Source organism: Leopardus geoffroyi, chromosome B4 (genome assembly GCF_018350155.1).
Source record: "Leopardus geoffroyi isolate Oge1 chromosome B4, O.geoffroyi_Oge1_pat1.0, whole genome shotgun sequence".
Taxonomy (NCBI): domain Eukaryota; kingdom Metazoa; phylum Chordata; class Mammalia; order Carnivora; family Felidae; genus Leopardus; species Leopardus geoffroyi.
Genome location: NC_059341.1, coordinates 36,753,449 through 36,770,858, shown reverse-complemented (window position 1 = coordinate 36,770,858; position 17,410 = coordinate 36,753,449). Strand labels below are relative to the sequence as shown.

The following is a 17,410-nucleotide window of genomic DNA, read 5'->3' as shown; positions in this document are numbered from 1 at the left end:
TAAAGAGATACTGACTGGGAAATAAAGTGATTCAATTTTTTAATTGAATTTTTTTATTATTTTAATTCAATTTTTTATCATTTTAAAAATTGAATATTGGGAATTTTGTTTTTTAATCTCACTTTTGTCTCTTTCCATCAGGTTTCAGTTGCAATGGATGATGTCCAGAAAGAGGGTAAAAATAAGTCAGAAGATGCAAAGTCTGTTCATTTTGAGTCTAGCACTTCAGAGTCCTCAGTACTATCAAGTAGTAGTCCAGAAAGTACCCTGGTGAAGACAGAGCCTAATGGGATCCGTAGCATCTCATCAGATATGCCAGATAGTGCCCACAAAACTCCTGCCTTGGGAGCAAAGTCAGAAACTGGGCAGCCTACAAAGGTAGGACGCTTCCAGGTGACAACTACAACAAACAAAGTAGGTCGTTTCTCTGTATCAAGAACTGAAGACAAGATTGCTGAGGCAAAGAAAGAGGGACCAATGGCATCTCCTCCTTTTATGGATTTGGAACAAGCTGTTCTCCCCGCTGTGATACCAAAGAAAGAAAAGCCTGAACTGTCAGAGCCTTCACATCTGAATGGGCCATCTTCTGACCTGGAGGCCGCCTTCCTAAGCAGGGATGTGGATGATGGTTCAGGTAGTCCACACTCCCCCCATCAGCTGAGCTCAAAGAGCCTCCCTATCCAGAATCTAAGTCAGAGCCTTAGCAATTCATTCAACTCCTCTTACATGAGTAGTGACAATGAGTCAGATATTGAAGATGAAGATTTAAAATTAGAGCTGCGAAGACTACGAGAAAAGTAAGTGTATTTTCTTCTGTAAAAGAATAATGGCAGAATCATAGTAAGATCTAGCTCCTGGTGCCTAGTATTCTTTTCACTGCAATATGCTTATATCTCATTTCTTTCAAACAGAGGGTGCTATGCAAAAGCTAGTTTCCTCAATGTAGTTCTCATTAGGTCTTGTATTTATAAGGACCCGTAGCATTTCTACTTCTAGAACTTCTTCAGCACCTTTGTATTATTACTATATTATTGTTTTTCTTAATAGCACTTTTTATCATTATTAACCTAATTTAATAGTCTACCAAATGAATCTAGTAATGGATGTAGATTATGTGGCAGGTTTTATAGATCATATTTGACACACTGGTCCAGAGTAGCAAATTCAGTACGCCTGTGTATGCCTCAAAAATTAGGGAATCTTTTCTCCTAACATATCATCAACTACTTGTTGGTTAGGAGCTTACTGGAATTTGGCTTGGGTAATGGAGGCCAAACAATATGAAGTAACAAACTAGAATCTCAAGGTAATAGAAGAAATTACGTTAAGTACACTGAGGGGGGAAAGATTCATGAGTAAGTAAATACTTGAATAGAGTTTAAAGAATATGTTGTTAAATCTCATTTGAACAAAAGTGATTATAATGTTTTTGATTCATGTTTGGTTATCTTTCACAGACATCTTAAAGAGATTCAAGACCTGCAGAGTCGCCAGAAGCACGAAATTGAATCTTTATATACCAAACTGGGCAAGGTTCCCCCTGCTGTCATTATTCCTCCAGCTGCCCCTCTTGCAGGGAGAAGAAGGCGACCCACTAAAAGCAAAGGCAGCAAATCTAGTCGCAGCAGTTCCTTGGGGAATAAAAGCCCCCAGCTTTCAGGTAAAAAGCCATGGACCAGGTCAGCCTTGGCTGTCCCATCTTTTGTTTCTGTCTCCTGACTCTATATGTAACCTATTGAGCCATTTGTCGTTTTTGTTAAATTTCAGAGGAGTTTGACTTTCCTAATATTCTTGCTTCCTTGACTTTTCCACTCCTTATATTTATAGTACCTCTATTTGTTGAGTCTATGGAAGGGTGAGTACTATGGCTTATTCCATTGTAACCCATATTACTAACTACCTCCATTACCCAAGCCACTTACAGTTGTTCTTAAGGATAAAACACTTAGCATTGCCTGGTTACTCATATAATTCACATTACACCAAACTCATAGGCAATTGGAAGAAAATACTTTAGTAAAAGTTCAGGTAGGTTTTTCCTTTCAGTGAATGAATTATCCATAATTGCAGCTGGGATGAATGTAAATTTCATTTAGATGTTTGGATTGTCTTAGGTGGTAATTTTCCTGATTAAAGTTTTTATTTCATTTATGTATATTGAAATAAAGAACTTGCTCGTGGCTGTAATAAAAAATAATTCATAGTCTCTTGTAATGAACTACAGTTTGTCTATTTTAATGGTGATAGAATTCTTACCCTTTGGTGAAATTATGAGAATGTTAACAGATAATTGGTTGTAAAGTGAAAGACTGAAATAAATTTATACCTCATAGTTGTTCTCCAGGTCTAATATAAATGTGTTGGAAAGCAGTTGCAAACTTCTTAGCAGCTTTCCATTCTCTGGAAGCTTTCAGAAAACCAAACCATTTCTCTAGTACATCAGAACCCATTCATTAGTAGAAATGTGATTATAAAGGATATCAGCTAATTTAGATCCTGATCCCAATTTTGACATACTTTTTGAGTGGCCTGCTAGTCTGCCAATTAGTAGGGAACAGAGAAATTGGTCAATTTCAAGACAGATGACTAGGGAATAAAAGCCACCTGCCACAAATAATTTTAAATATGTATTACTCCGTAGTCATCTGCATTATTTTTGACACCACTTTTGTACTTGACCTGACACATACTTAGAAGGAAAACTAAGCAGAGACTGCCCACCAAGCCTATTTGTATCCTGCACCAATTCAGTGTTACAGGTTTTTAAAAGCAATGATGGAATTGTAAAATGGAATTCTCCCATATCCACTGCGTGTTCTACTCAGCTGAGACTTGGGAACCATCTAGGTTATCTAAACTAAAAGTCTTTCGGAATAGTTACTCCAGCCCTATTGCCTATTGATTCTCATGTCATTTCTCACTTCCCCTCCCATTAGTGAGGCCTTTTGTTCTTTGATCACTTACAGCTTTTGACCTATTATTAGTCACTTAGTGGGACACATTGAAGAATAAGAATATAAGAATAGTGCCTGTTAAGTTTATTGGGGAAGCTGGACATGTTTCCTCATGCCACTTTATCTTTTGGCAGGTAACCTGTCTGGTCAGAGTGCCACTTCAGTTTTGCACCCCCAGCAGACCCTCCACCCTCCTGGCAACATCCCAGAGACTGGGCAGAATCAGTTGTTACAGCCCCTTAAGCCATCTCCCTCCAGTGACAACCTCTATTCAGCCTTCACCAGTGATGGTGCCATTTCAGTACCAAGCCTTTCTGCTCCAGGTCAAGGTAAGCAATCAAAGCAATCAACATGTTCTAAAAACATGAAAATGGAGATACTGCCATATCTGCAACAAAAGCCTGATGAGCATCCTATTAAGGTCAGTTGGAAGACCGGCTGACCAGAACACAGCCTGTGTATTAAAACACTTTCGGATCTTGAGCTGGAAAGGGAAGTTGAGTAATGATTATATTAGGTGAATTCATTGCTCCTATCAGATGAAATAGGTTTTTTCAAAGGATTACAGCAAAAGGTTGTATTGTGACTTACATGAGGACTTAACCAAATTAATGACTCATTTGGGATTTGCAACATATGCTTTAATACTAGACTGAGGTTTCCTGGACCAAAATTAAGGAGTTTTAGCAGTTTCTGAAAGCTAATGCATTTGCCTAGCCAGTGTAGACTTTTTTAACTTGTAAGTATGGGAGTAGCATTCTAAGATAAATAGCCCTACAGTTCAATTTGTTACCTGTAATGTACTTCCTAAATAGAGTTTTATTTATTAATGATCATTTAAAACCTTCCTGTAGCAGAACGCTGCTAGTAACGATAGAACGAGAATTGGAAGAACTTAGGTGTCTGGGTGGAAAAGAATAAGAGAAGAGTTAGGTAACTTGCTTAGGTGCTTTTGCCACAATATCACAGATAGTAAAGGTAGATCATCATTGGACTAGGTAAATGTGCTTGCTTGCCGGGAGCACAAACCAGCTAGCATTATTATTCACACTGGGAAAAGCTTCAACATTTTGCAAAGTAAGGGAATTGAGACCTAATATTTCCTGTCCTACCTATCTGACATTTCCCTAGAAGCTTGTTCTTCTGTGTGCCATCTTAGCGCATTTCACCACTCCAGCCTCAAGTTTCTAACATCTTGTAGTTGTGTTCTGTCTCTTCTCTCTCTGTTCTTCCCTGTTTTTCCCCTCTCACAGGCTGTGCGAAGTTTAACTGTGCATCTGAGCAGGTGACATTCAAACCTGGTGGCAGGAGGACCCGATTTCTGAGTACGCCCTGCTTGGCTCTTTGTGTGTAACACCTTTACTCCTTCCTCGTCCTTGTTTTTCTGCTGCTTGGATCTGATGTTTCATGCAGTCCATTTTCATTTGTCTCTTTGTATATCATCTACTCAGTGGCTTGGCTGAACTATTACCCTCAGAAGTTTGGGTCTCTATATTAATTATGATAAAAGATGTAGAAATAAGAACAGGTTTCTATAAACTTCAAAATAACTTTCTGGTAGAATTGCTTCTTTATAGATCCATGACAGAGTAGAAAAGGTGGTAATGCTGTATAGACTGCAGGGTCATTTGGGATAAAGACTGAAGTCCATAGTCCTACTCACTTCCACCCCTTGCTTTGGCATTAAGAAGTGACAGAAAGCATCTTGACCACTGATGTACTTAGATCCTGGCAGCAAGGGAAAATTACACCCTATTTTTTTATTCTTTTTCCGAGTAGGTTGAAATCTTTTTTTTCTTCTCAATTAAGCCTGGCCATCTGTCCATTGAAATGATGCTAGAATCTCTTCATTGGATCCTTTCACCACCCTTACCTTCTAACTCCCTAAAATTGATAGTTCAAAAAGGGTTTCAGTGTAGTTATTCTGATCAAGCATTTATTCTCAAGAACCAGAGCCCAGGGCCTGCCAGTGAAAATGGTCTCTTTAACATGATTGCTAGGATTTCTTAGCTTTCTTAAAAGCAAGGCACAATAGTAAATCACCCAGTTTCCCAGCCCATCTTCCCCAAATATGAAATAAAGATGATGCCTCTCTCGTAGGGCTGTTGTACAAAAAAATAAGATCATGTGCACAAACACTAGTAGCTCTTGGGAAGCACACATCATTTTCTTCTAATTAGCCAGTGCCTACCTGAAACATAGTAGGTAGTCAATAAATGTATATTGGAATAAAAATTTTTAAAACAAAAATCAGGCTCAAGTAGAAAACCTTTGTTAGAGTTTGGTTAAAGATCTTCACTGCTGAGGCCTCAAACTTCTGATGTGGTTACTGAAGTGCTTTTTAAATGCATGTGCTAAGGACATCACTGTTTCTGAGGTTCAGAGGTCCTTGGGCCTCATGTATCACTATCCAGGACTATTGAACAAAGAAGGAGGTGGAAGACATTATCCAGTTTGGTAGTTTTCCAAAGCATGTGTGATGTTTGGTTAGACCAGGCTGGACCGAGCATGTTAGCACCTTGACACTTAAATAAGCATATGTCCAGCTGGCAAGATGAGATGACATTAATAGGAGGAGACAAGTGTTTCAAAGTAGGTTGCTGTATGCTATACAGCCTGAAACGTCGAAGAGGGAAGAAAGAGAACCAAGGCTTTTTTGTGAAGAACAATGTGAGTGATACATTTCAGATTAATTAATTAAATAAATTCTCACCACACTCTTAAAGGTAGGTGGTAGCACACTATTGTTCAGATGAAAGTGGTTAGAAATATTAAATCTTGCCACTTCCTTTTGGGTCTAAAACGAGAGGCCCTACATCTGTTGAAGGCACACAAGTATACATCATGTAAGCCTTGGTAAACAAATTACAAAAGGCAGATTTAAAGCAAATAGGGAAAGGAAAACAGGCATTTATTTACCAGGTGTGGGGTCTTTTTAGTTTGGGATGCGTTATTCTGTGCTCTCAAAATAGATTATGGTTTGGAAGCACGGCTTGGCTTAACGCTTTATTTATGTTCAAAAGTTGCTTGTTTTCCACATACTTTTAAAAATTTTTCTGGAGGGGACGGGGTTAGTATGTATGTCTAGGATTTGGAAATATATTAGCCGATTTAAAAGGATTCAAAACTGTACCAATGGTACTGTCAAGTCTACTGTGGTAGAATTGTTTAATGCATTTTATCGAGTGCTTTTTAACAACCCAGCAGGAGAAACAGAAAGTGGGACGGGGACAGTGGAAAGACTGCTTGGGTATTTGAAATTCAAGCAGTAAGCTGAGAGACTGGAGTTCCCCCAGGTTCCCCCAGAACCTTAGTGCAGAGCATGTAGATACAAAGACTGGTGGAAGTTCAGCCGTCAGCCAGGTGCCACTGGCCATCAGATAACCACGTGAAGGCTGACAGCTAGCAAGCTGCGTCCCATAGAACTGTACCCATAGCAGGGACTCCCAGGTCCCACCAACCTGTCTCTCTTTCTGCTTTCTCTTGCTGGCACTTTGTGTGCTGTTTGGAGATTCTAAATATTTTACACTGATGTTTCTTTGTCTTTAACACGTTGCTCTCTCTTTGTGCTTCAGGGAAGATGGTGAAAAAAGTCTGCCCTTGCAACCAGCTCTGTAGTAATTATCTTTTCTTTCTGTTATTTTTGGTCCTTGATTGCAAAGCCTGTTATCCATGAGTTCTTGGAACCCTGAAGCTTCACAACACCCTCATTTCCCAACTTCCATCTGTCTAGTTCTGCACCCTGTTCTAATATATTTTTTAACATGCTTAATTGCTGACCTCTGGCTATCCTTACAGATTAAGAAATCACCTCCTAGTCAATGCTCTCACATGATGACCCTCTGTGATCCTGGCTTTGTGACAATTATGGATTGATGATGCCCATGATAGAGAGAGATCAGGGATGCCTGGCTCTTTGGGAAGAGCCCTTTAGTTAGCAGATATGTGCCAGCCGCTGTTCTCCCACTGGAAAATCAGCACTGGTCAAAACATAGAAAAGTCTGCATCCTCATATCACAGCAGGAGGCGTCTGCTAGATTGGGGAGGAGAAAAGCACTACTTCATAGAGTCTGGCTTCTTAGGCTGATGGCTACTCATTAACGTGCATGCAATTCAACTACCCAATCGGCCACCTAGACAGTCAGAAAACTCTGTATTTGGGGTACTGGGCAATAAGCTGTGACTCATAGTAGGTTATCGTTCATGGGATCTGGTGGTGGGACATGGGGGAAATGTATTATGGCAGGAGAAAAAAATGGATTTGGGGTGGTAAAATATATACTACTTCCTAGAGCTTTGCAGCAGAACTGAGAAAGGTCTAGAGGCTACTCCGTGTACTCTCTGGAAGGCAAGCAGCATCCTCAAAAATATGTGTATTATAAGTGTTTTTAAACCATTTCCTACTAAAGTGGACTAAATGCACTATCCATGCTTCTAGCTTTTGTAGTCAACTTTTCCCAGGCATTAATTTCTGGTCAGAGAGGGTTGTGTTTCCTTCTTTAATGGGAAAGCCTGTTTTCAGAAGCCAGAATAAGGTTAACTGTATGGGCAGCCTCCTCATGGTATAAACCCCACCTTCATAATCCAGTACTGTGTAAGACAGATGAAAATGAAAAATGAAATTTGGTTGTAAAGGAGCCTCACAGCATCAGAGACGACTAGCATGAGACTAGAGAGGTGTGACTCCGGCATGAGCTCTTTGTGAATAAGCAGTGTTCACCTCTACTGAGCTTCTCATATTTGGCTTGTGACAGTTCTTCTCACTTGTGATTGTTTCTGGTTTTCATTTTGATTGTCTCACTCATCATCAAGCTCACCAAGCAGTTATTGTTCAAACAGGAAAATAGCCCTCATGCATGTGATACGCTTGCTTTCTGGATTCTATTACTGTCACGACTGCCACCCTCATTGCTTGTGCTTCCCACTCTGTGCTTCCCCACCACGGTCTCTCTTGCTTTTCAAGGAAAGCTGTTTGTTTCCTGTGCTTTTATCCTTTTCCACTTGGGTTTCCTGTCCCACAGGAGAACTTACTCCGCCCTTTACGCTGTATGTGCAGTAGCTATCCCCTTGTGGCTCCAGTGGGCCCTCAGAAGTGAGCTAATACACACACTGCAGTAATCCATGTCTTGCCTTGGTGGTAAGAAGCATGTGACCTTCCTCACTCTGCAGCTTCACCTCAGAATTAGCTGTTCCTCTAATACAGACGTGCTTGTGTGTGCCATTCCCAGGGCAGTGGGGTATAAACTTGAGACCAGCAGTGGATTATAAAGGGCTTTTAAATGGCAGAGTTGCTTCGGGCATGCTGCTGTGCTCTGGTGCTGCTTCGACCTGGAAAGCAGGAAAATGTATGCATTTATTTAGCCCCCAGCATTATTTGGATATCTTAAGGCCTAGTGGCTCACAACTTACCTTAGTAGCTTTTATTTATTCTGCAGCAAATGTGAATTCTGGTAAGAAAGTGGGGGGTGAGGGAAAAAAAACAAGATTATGACTTTTCTTTCCCTCTTCCCTAAAACTTGCCTCTTCGAATAATCTTCAGTGTGCCCTCCAGCAGAGCCGAAATCAGGCAGGACACAGACTCCTTCTTCCTTTCTCATCAAACCATAGAAATAGAATTCCTTCGTCATAACCTCAAAGCTTCCTCCTTCCCTTTGCACTCCTTCCTCAGCTGAATGTTCCTGTTGCTTCCACATACAAGTGCTTGCTTGCTCTCCTGGGAAAGGGGGGAACGGGTGAGAATCCACAAACCAATTGAACCAATTGAGACTGAGGTCATCTTCAGGAAAACCATGTGTTCCTGGAGTTGAAAGATTCAGGCACACCACAGAGAACCTTCCTCATGACTAATCTTGGTTCTTAACTCATAGGCAACTGGGAGAGGTTGAAGCCTTCATTCCTCCCGAGTTTGTTTACAAATTTGTGTGTACGGGTCCAGGTGAAAAAGGTTTTTTGAACCGAGCATGCTGTTTCTTTTATCACCTCTTTCTGTTAAAGAATGGCTAAAGACTGTGGCACAGTATCCACATGGTGTGGGAAGCCCATCTTTTCCTGGGCCAAGCATCTACCTTTGCTTTCCTTTAACTCCTACTTTAACCCTGCCTCAGTGCTCGAGAAATCCTTTTTTGCCCTGCATTCTGCAGCATTCTAGAGCCTCACTGACCATACCACACCTCCCTCATCAGCGTGATGCTGGGAATAGAGTACTGAAACTTACTTTCCGTACTCTAGATGCCATGGGAATGGGCAGAAAGGGGTCCCTCCCCTTTGTGCCTACCACCATCTTGAGTTTTTTAGCCTCATCCGCAACTCCTGAAGAGAACCTGTTTTCATTACCCTCTTATGCCAAAACATTTGGCTAAACAAGACCTTGGAACCTTCCCATCTTGCATGGCTTCCCAACTCATCCTCTCCCCATTCAATGGCTTGCCATTCATCATCCTGTGAAGTTTTCCCTCTTCCTGAAGCCAAAACCCAACCTCCTTTTAATGGTTGTATTCTGTTGCTTCTTTTAATCCTAGGGACCAGCAGCACAAATACTGTCGGGGGAACAGTGAACAGCCAAGCCGCCCAAGCTCAGCCTCCTGCCATGACGTCCAGCAGGAAGGGCACATTCACAGATGATCTGCACAAGTTGGTAGACAATTGGGCCCGAGATGCCATGAATCTTTCAGGCAGGAGAGGAAGCAAAGGACACATGAATTATGAGGCAAGTCTTCTTCCCTTCTTGCCATTTTCCTAATCTGTCAAGAGTATCACTTAGCACACATCTGAATTCAGAGAGGATATCAAGTACCCAGGCTAGTGCTTAACATTTCATGCCACAGCCTTCTGTAGTAGCTCATGACTTTTAACTCCTTTAGAAACAAACAAAAATCACCCAGTTGCCCTTTTATTTTTCTTCCCTGAATTTCTAGCTCCCTGTTTGTCAACTAAAGTTTTTTCTCCCCCTTTCTTTCGAAGCCTTGAACTACATACGCATATGTACACGAGCACATGACTCTGCCCACTTCCAATCAGAATAGTTATTCTACCCTAACATGTTAAGTATAAAAAGCCGATAATTATTATGGAAGGTTTGGTGCGAGTTTTGTTTTCGCTATACCCTGTAAGATTAGACCAGCCCCAGTCCTAGAATTATATTTCAGTACTACCCATTTCACACCCATGGGTTACACCCACACCGGACTTTACATGTAGTTGTTTTGTTTTCAGGGCCCTGGAATGGCAAGGAAGTTCTCCGCACCTGGTCAGCTGTGCATCTCCATGACCTCAAACCTGGGTGGTTCTGCCCCCATCTCTGCTGCATCAGCTACCTCTCTAGGTCACTTCACCAAGTCCATGTGCCCCCCACAGCAGTACGGTTTTCCAGCTCCCCCCTTTGGCACTCAGTGGAGTGGGACAGGTGGCCCAACACCACAGCCACTTGGCCAGTTCCAACCTGTGGGAACTGCCTCCTTACAGAATTTCAACATCAGCAATTTGCAGAAATCCATCAGCAACCCCCCAGGTTCCAACTTGCGGACCACTTAGACCTAGAGACATTAACCGAGTAGATTTGGGGGCAGGAGATGGAATGCTGAGGGGTGGGCGGGAGGGGGGAATGGGAAAGTAGCCTATATACTAACTACTAGTGCTGCATTTAACTGGTTATTTCTTGCCAGAAAGGAATGTTTTTAATACCGCTTAGAGCCCTCAGAATTGAGAATCTCCCTCTCCCTTCACCATTTATTGGAGTGGAACAAGAGGGAAAGAGAGCAGCTTTCTTGTGATGGGGCGGTTTCAAACTATGCTTTCCTGTTCTCTACACCCAATAGCAAGGGCTAGGAAAGAGAATCATTTATCAGAAAGCCACAAGAGAGCTCAGTCAGTGGAAAAACCAAACCCCATCTGGATTTTCAAGTGGGTGGAGCTCTTAATGTTGGTACCCACCCCAAATCCCTTATTCCCTCAAGAATCCAAACCACAACACAAAAAAACAAACAAAAAACCTATTGGGCTCTCTCCTACCCTGTTCCCCCCTCCCTTTTTTTTTTCTTTCTTTGTTTTTTCTTTTGTTTCTTTCTTTCTTTTTTGCTCTTTAGAACCCAGTGAAAAACACCAGGGGACTGAGGTTTCAACCCTTTCTTATGATAGGTCATTAGTGCTTTTAAGCAAATGATATTAGCAGCTTTGACTGCAGCATTAGCAATTAGGAAAAAAAATTAAGTTCCCTGCGGACATGTAACTTTGCCATCAGTTTTGATGTGGAAACACTGTGATATATAAATGTTGTTGGACAACAGTAGTTTTAAGAGTAAAATACGAAAGGTTTAAAAAGTTGAAAAAAAGCAAGCTCTGTCCTTTACTTATTGAGACACTTTAGCTTTTTCCTTTGTATTTCCATTGTAGTAGATAAATAAATGTGAATGTAAGATTGTATAAATTACTGTACTTGAATACTTCTGTTCTCCCAGTATTGCTTGCTGGATATTTTAGTGCCTTGGACTTCTACTGCTTCTGCCATTAGCACCAACTTCTCATCAGACCCCAAATCAGCAGAGGGCGTATGGAAGGATAATAGGTCCATGTGACCCCAGCAGAGGATTATGCCAAAGGGAAACTGAAAGAGTATTTTTTTTTCTTTTAAGTCATTCAATTTTGTCTAGAGCAGGTGTAAGATGAGCAGGGTGAGAAGTTAAGTTGACATCAGTGGTTGAAAGCAGAAAGTTCTGTTTCAGGAACAGTGAGGAGGGGTTTCGTAACAAAATTGGACAATTTAAAAGATTAAGGGTGGTGTGTGATAAATGAAGAAAAAGGAAGACTAAGAATGGGAGAACAAACTCGTTATGAAGATATGTGATGCCTGGCCTGTGGGTGCCATTAGCCTTACTTGAGCCAGGCTGGAACAGACAAGACCTAGTAGAAATGGCTGAATATAAAGGGAGTGGGGGCTAGTTTTTAAGTTGGGAAACTGATAGTGAAGAGTCACAGATGGAGAAAGTTGCTCTAAGAAAAACTGTGTGGATTGCTTTCCTCTTGTTGCAAATGTCTCCTGCATTTCCCAGCTTGGGGTACTGTATTTTGTGGAAAGTGGACCCACATCTGAATTAAGCATTGTAAGAAAGAGTGCTTATTCCTACTCATTTCCTATGTGATGTCCAGATGGTTGCAGAATCCTAAGTCTGTTGTGCCACCTCTTTTTCTAGAATTGCAACTGATATTCTCACATTTTCATATAAACAAATACTCCCCTTAAGTAATAACTGCAACCAATCAGTATTATTTAGTGCTATGCCTAGTTGTAATGGGCAGTTCTGTTATTTTCAGAGCTTTCAGGAAATACTCCTAATTGGCTATGTTTAGATCTCTGTTATCTCTGAAGTCGGGGAAAGAAGCTAGAACTCTTAATTTAGGGGGTGCTTCTTTTCACTTGAGTTGGGAAATTAACACAGTTCTGATCTCTGACCCACCTCAACTGGCACATCCCAGGAATCCCCACAATGGGAAGAGCCTGGTTGGCTGTCCTGTCCTGCCGTTCCTTCATGGGTCCTGTATTAAGTTAGCCTAGGTCCCAAAGACACAAATGAGAGCTGAAGGTTTAGGAAAGTAGAAATTAACAGGGGTTCCAAGCCCTACTTCAAAGCTGTTTACTTATTTATTCTCTGCTTAAGATCCTTGGGGAGATGGTAAGAGTAAGAATAGAACAAAGAAGGTGCTGAGTAAATGAGAAACGGACCACCTAAGATGAATGAAACTATACTTTCTACTGGAGGAACGAGGGAACCAAATGCAGCACATTATTTTTTGTTATTTTGGCTTAATTTTGAGATCTCTTCACTTACACACAAAAAGTAAGAACTGGTTTTATTTACTGTTGATTTTTCTTCCCTCCTGTGGATGAAATAACTGAAGCCTAGAGGAATGAACTAGCGCTACTGAACTGTTTAAATTATTTTTGTGTTAATAGTACACTTTGAGTATCTTTTTCCACATTACAAAAATCTTTCTGAATTATAAATGTTTTCCTTACATTATTTAACAATGTACACTGTTTAGAAAAACAAACTAAATTCAAACCTTGGGGGTTTCTCAGCAGCCGTTAATTGTACATTTTGCACTAACTCTGGGTGTTGCGCTTCTTGTAAGATTGCGCTTTGTGCTTCAGTTTGTTACCTTTGTAGACTTATTTAATGAAACCATTCAAATAAACCAAACTTGCTTTTGTTGAGCTGTGGGCTTTCATTTCCAGCAAATTCCTTTTTCATGATCTCATTAGCTCACTTTTGAGTTGTGTACAATTTATATAACTAGATTCCTAACTCCAGGACCTCTTTAGCAGTCCTGAACTAAACTAAGATTATGCTTCAGAAAAAGGTTTTTTCTGACGAAAGTGGTAAGGGTGTCAAAATCAAAAGATGAACATATGACCAAATCCATGTAACGAGGTAGTAAGGTAAAAGGAAAATCGGGGTAAGCTACATCATATTCCGAAGGAACAGAAACGGCTGCCTTCCTGTACTTCAGGAATTCCTTGCCTCGGGTTCATAGCTTCCCACAGATGGGTGTTTGATGCAAAAATTTATAAAAGCCACAGCGTGAAGATCAGATAAAAGGCACAGCCCAAGGTACTGTTTTACTTAAAAAGTAAACCTGCAAACTCATTATTTGGGGGGAAGAATTATGAAACATCTGAAACTATACGAAAAAAACATTTTTTGAGATACAAAGCCACCTTCACATGTGAAATGCAAAAATATAAACACCTACTTACATTTTTTGTTAAAAAGAATTTATTTTGCTTTCTTAAAATGCCTTTTCTTTGGTCCTAGATCATTCCCTTGATAAGGAAAAAAACCACAGGACAGTGACTTCATAAACCTATAAAGGAGGGATTATCATAGATGAAGATGGCAGGCTGGATTGATGCAAAGTAGCGAAACCCCACTCTAGTCTTTGTTCTTAGGATACACAGTGTGGTGTGGACAGCAGTAAATGTGGAGACCTAAAGTTCAAAGAAGACAGACATTAACAATAACGTGATATAGGTGGTGGTTAAAGTCCGTGCTTCATAGTATGGCTTATATTGCTTGAAGGCAGGTAGCCACTGATGACTCCTGAAATGCCTATACTTACTAATGTAAGAGCTTAGGAATAAATAGAGAAGAGCCTCAAGAGCCAGAGAGAAGGTGTTCAATCGTAGAGCCTCCCCACTGCAGTGTGTGACAAGCTTTTTAAAAGGGCTTTCTGACTGCTCTGCTCTGTCTGCAGTAGGCTCCAACACTCAAATCCTCAGGTAAAGTTCAGAATGAAGCAAGGTAAATCCTTGGAAATAAAGCTCATTCCCTAGGAATGATGAACAATTTCATGACCAAAAAGTAGTTTTTGAAAGTCCCTTTTGTGACAAAGTCCAATGATGTGACCGGAGCCTCAGTTAAGATGGATCCAGTTTCCTTTTCTTCAAGTCTTGGTTCTTGTCATAGAAATCACAGTTCACTATGGAAGAAAAAAAATCATTTAAATATGACTGCCATGATTTTAAAATAAGAAACTGACAGCTAAAATTTGAAAGGCCAGTGGGGCAGCTGGGTGGCTCAGTTGAGCATCCAGCTATGGCTCAGGTCATGATCTCATGCTTCGTGAGCTCGCGCTCACTGCTGTCAGTATAGAACCTGCTTCAAATCCTCTGCCTCACCGCCACCCCCCCCCCCCTTGCTCCTCCCCCATTCATTTGTGCACGCGTGGTCTCTCTCAAAAATAAACATTAAACTAAAAGATGAATAAAAATTGTTAGGAGGGTAGATCTTTGTGTTATCTCTAGATCAAGTTGCAATACCAAACATGATGGGCCTACTTTAATAGATAAAGTTCTTCAGTCAGTCATGCTTAAGCTTCCTACTACTATCAAGGGTTATAAGGAGTTACACCTGAAGTCAGGGCCCCCAGAGGAAAAGTTCTGGCGTATAAGCCAGTTATCTTTCATTTTCTTACACTGATATTCCTCTGGCAAAATATTATACAACTTCTTAAAATGGAATTCATCATTCTTTCTTTAAAATGCAAAGAATTGGGCGCCTGGGTGGCGCAGTCGGTTAAGCGTCCGACTTCAGCCAGGTCACGATCTCACGGTCTGTGAGTTCGAGCCCCGCGTTGGGCTCTGGGCTGATGGCTCAGAGCCTGGAGCCTGTTTCCGATTCTGTGTCTCCCTCTCTCTCTGCCCCTCCCCCGTTCATGCTCTGTCTCTCTCTGTCCCAAAAATAAATAAACGCTGAAAAAAAAAAAAAATTAAAATGCAAAGAATTAACCCAAGTTCTCCCTTCAATTTTTGTTGCTGAACACTCTCGCTACCTGTTATCTCTTGGTTACTATTGTGAGTTTGGAGTTGCCTGGGTCCAGATTTTGCTTGTGGATCCTGGTGACAGAGGTCCTGTGGGGTCCTATTCCAGGTCACCACCTGGTGTTTCAGGACTGGTGTGGCAGGGGTCTGGAGTGGTTCTGGCCTAGACAAGGGCTTCACATCACTGTCCCCTGCATCTGGATCCATATCCCACATTCCAAGACTGTCTGCAAGGACAGAGATGGTGGGAAAACGCAGCATCAACAAAGAAGTGTTCTCACAAAGCACTGGGAAAAACGTCGTAAGAAATTCCATGTCGTGAGTGGACTATGACAGCTTTTGGAATTTCTCTCTCCCTGTCCACTAAAAGTATGCCAGAGTTTCTCTTAGGACCATAGAGGAGCTGAGTATGTGCTGTCAGAACTGCCTGCAGTCCATTACGTGTCCTCTTCTTTTTCTAAAACTTTGTGGGGCTATAAGATTAAAATGAGGATTTTTATGTCTCTCTTAAAATGTATTAGTGACTACCAAAAGTGCATTTCGTAGGTTTCATTTAATAAGTACCTATATTGGGGCGCCTGGGTGGCTCAGTCGGTATGCATCAGACTTCGGCTCAGGTCGTGATCTCACGGTTCGTGGGTTCAAGCCCCGCATTGGGCTCTGTGCTGACAGCTCAGAGCCTGGAGCCTGCTTCAGATTCTATGTCTCCCTCTCTCTCTCTGCCCCTCCCTCGCTCATACTCGTCTCTCTCAAAAAAAAAAACATTAAAAAATAATAATTAGTACGTATATTAATACTTAAGTCATTCCTTTAGCTCCTACTGACCTGTGAGGAAGTCTTTCTCCGTGTGTGGTTCAGAAACAGTTATGGGGGTGCTGTGCTTCACAGGAAGTGCTGGCGGTGCTGCTACAGTTCACAGGAGAGCGAGCGAGAGAGGACAAAATCAGAATCACTCAGTTGTTGGAGGGAGCACCTCAGAAGTGCAAAGCTGCCTAGAGTTAGGCTGGTTCCTGGCACAGCCAATAGGAGATCCAAGATTCCTGGTCCCATTCCTACCTACATACAGATCTGCATGAGGCTAAAATCACGATTCTCTTTCCTTCTCACTAAATTGGGGAGAAAACAAGGTTCATTTCTCCTAAAGCAACTATCCAGTTGGTCTGGGATAAGCCCTTTGTTTCTACTCTCTGGGAAAGACAATTCTCTTGAAACAATTTTGCCTCATGTTCACAGATGACTCAGAAAAGCTTTCTAATACGGAGATGGCCAAAGTAGCTGAAAAGGGAAAAAAAAAGTTATATACCCTAAAATTTCTAGTTCTAGATTATGTCAAGGCCCCTTTCCTTCCCTGAAGATAGATGAGGGCGTCTTTAGAAATGGGGAAATGCATGGCAGGATTTCATAGAGTCTTAATTGCTTAGACTCTATCCTGACCTGATGTCCTACTGAGTTCTGGTTTGGACGTAACCGTACATACTGGCAGAGGATCAGGCTAGTCCCTCGGGACACCTCCCCAGGGCCTCCGCTCCCATCCTCCTCACACACCCTGATTCTTCTTTTCCACTGATGGAGCAGACAGTTGCACTTGCTGTTTCTCCATTTGTTCCCGGAACTGCTGCTGCAACTGTTTTTGCCGGAGCTTCCGCTGGTACGTGGCATCGCTCTCCATGGCAGAGGCCAGGCTTCTGCATCAGAAGAGCAATAAGGCGGGGCTGAGTTAACGAAGTAAACTCCTGAGGGAGGACACAGACCAGTCTGCTAGCTCAGGAGGTGAAAATGGAGGTCACGAAGACTGAGAAGAGAAAGAGAGGGAACCGAGGCCTCATACCGGGAGCTGCCGGCCTTGTCTTCCTGTTTCACGAGGTGGGGATCATCTGAGCGGCTTGGTTTGCAAGGGGAGGTCACCTCCTGTGGTTTCGGGGGTCCCAGAGTCACGTTCTGCCGACAGCTGCTGTATCTTGCTTGTTCCACAGAGGGTTCAAAATCTTGTCTCTTTGCTTTAGTTAAATCCACTTCAAGAGGCAACTAATAAGGGAAGAAAGGAGGTAAATAACTTCTTCCAAGTGCACTTCCCCTTCCTTTTCCCTGCCTTCAAGGTCTAGATTCCTGGAAAATGGTATTTGACCATCCACTATCCATCGTG

General features: G+C 41.8%; 2 protein-coding genes across 55 annotated transcripts in view; one reads left to right on the top strand and one right to left on the bottom strand.

The window, feature by feature from the left end:
* Window positions 1-13,161, top strand: part of WNK1 (WNK lysine deficient protein kinase 1) — a 164,030-nt gene extending 150,869 nt beyond the window's left edge. For 21 of the 49 annotated variants that reach the window (XM_045464079.1, XM_045464099.1, XM_045464097.1 and 18 more), the window contains 8 exons: window positions 142-797; window positions 1,458-1,660; window positions 3,089-3,283; window positions 4,208-4,300; window positions 6,530-6,571; window positions 8,494-8,520; window positions 9,473-9,660; window positions 10,167-13,161. In XM_045464079.1, the coding sequence (XP_045320035.1) occupies window positions 142-797; window positions 1,458-1,660; window positions 3,089-3,283; window positions 4,208-4,300; window positions 6,530-6,571; window positions 8,494-8,520; window positions 9,473-9,660; window positions 10,167-10,484 (1,722 nt within the window). In that variant the 3' untranslated portion in view covers window positions 10,485-13,161. The remainder of the gene's footprint in view (window positions 1-141; window positions 798-1,457; window positions 1,661-3,088; window positions 3,284-4,207; window positions 4,301-6,529; window positions 6,572-8,493; window positions 8,521-9,472; window positions 9,661-10,166) is intronic. The other 28 variants (XM_045464104.1, XM_045464105.1, XM_045464102.1 and 25 more) reach the window with 6 other exon arrangements.
* Window positions 13,162-13,700: 539 nt separating this feature from the next.
* RAD52 (RAD52 homolog, DNA repair protein) overlaps window positions 13,701-17,410 on the bottom strand; it is a 34,837-nt gene continuing 31,127 nt past the window's right edge. For 4 of the 6 annotated variants that reach the window (XM_045464108.1, XM_045464110.1, XM_045464114.1 and 1 more), the window contains 5 exons: window positions 17,096-17,292; window positions 16,813-16,952; window positions 16,093-16,173; window positions 15,279-15,494; window positions 13,701-14,426 (listed from right to left, as the gene is read on the bottom strand). In XM_045464108.1, coding sequence (XP_045320064.1) covers window positions 14,365-14,426; window positions 15,279-15,494; window positions 16,093-16,173; window positions 16,813-16,952; window positions 17,096-17,292 — 696 coding nt within the window. In that variant the 3' untranslated portion in view covers window positions 13,701-14,364. The remainder of the gene's footprint in view (window positions 14,427-15,278; window positions 15,495-16,092; window positions 16,174-16,812; window positions 16,953-17,095; window positions 17,293-17,410) is intronic. The other 2 variants (XM_045464111.1, XM_045464113.1) reach the window with 1 other exon arrangement.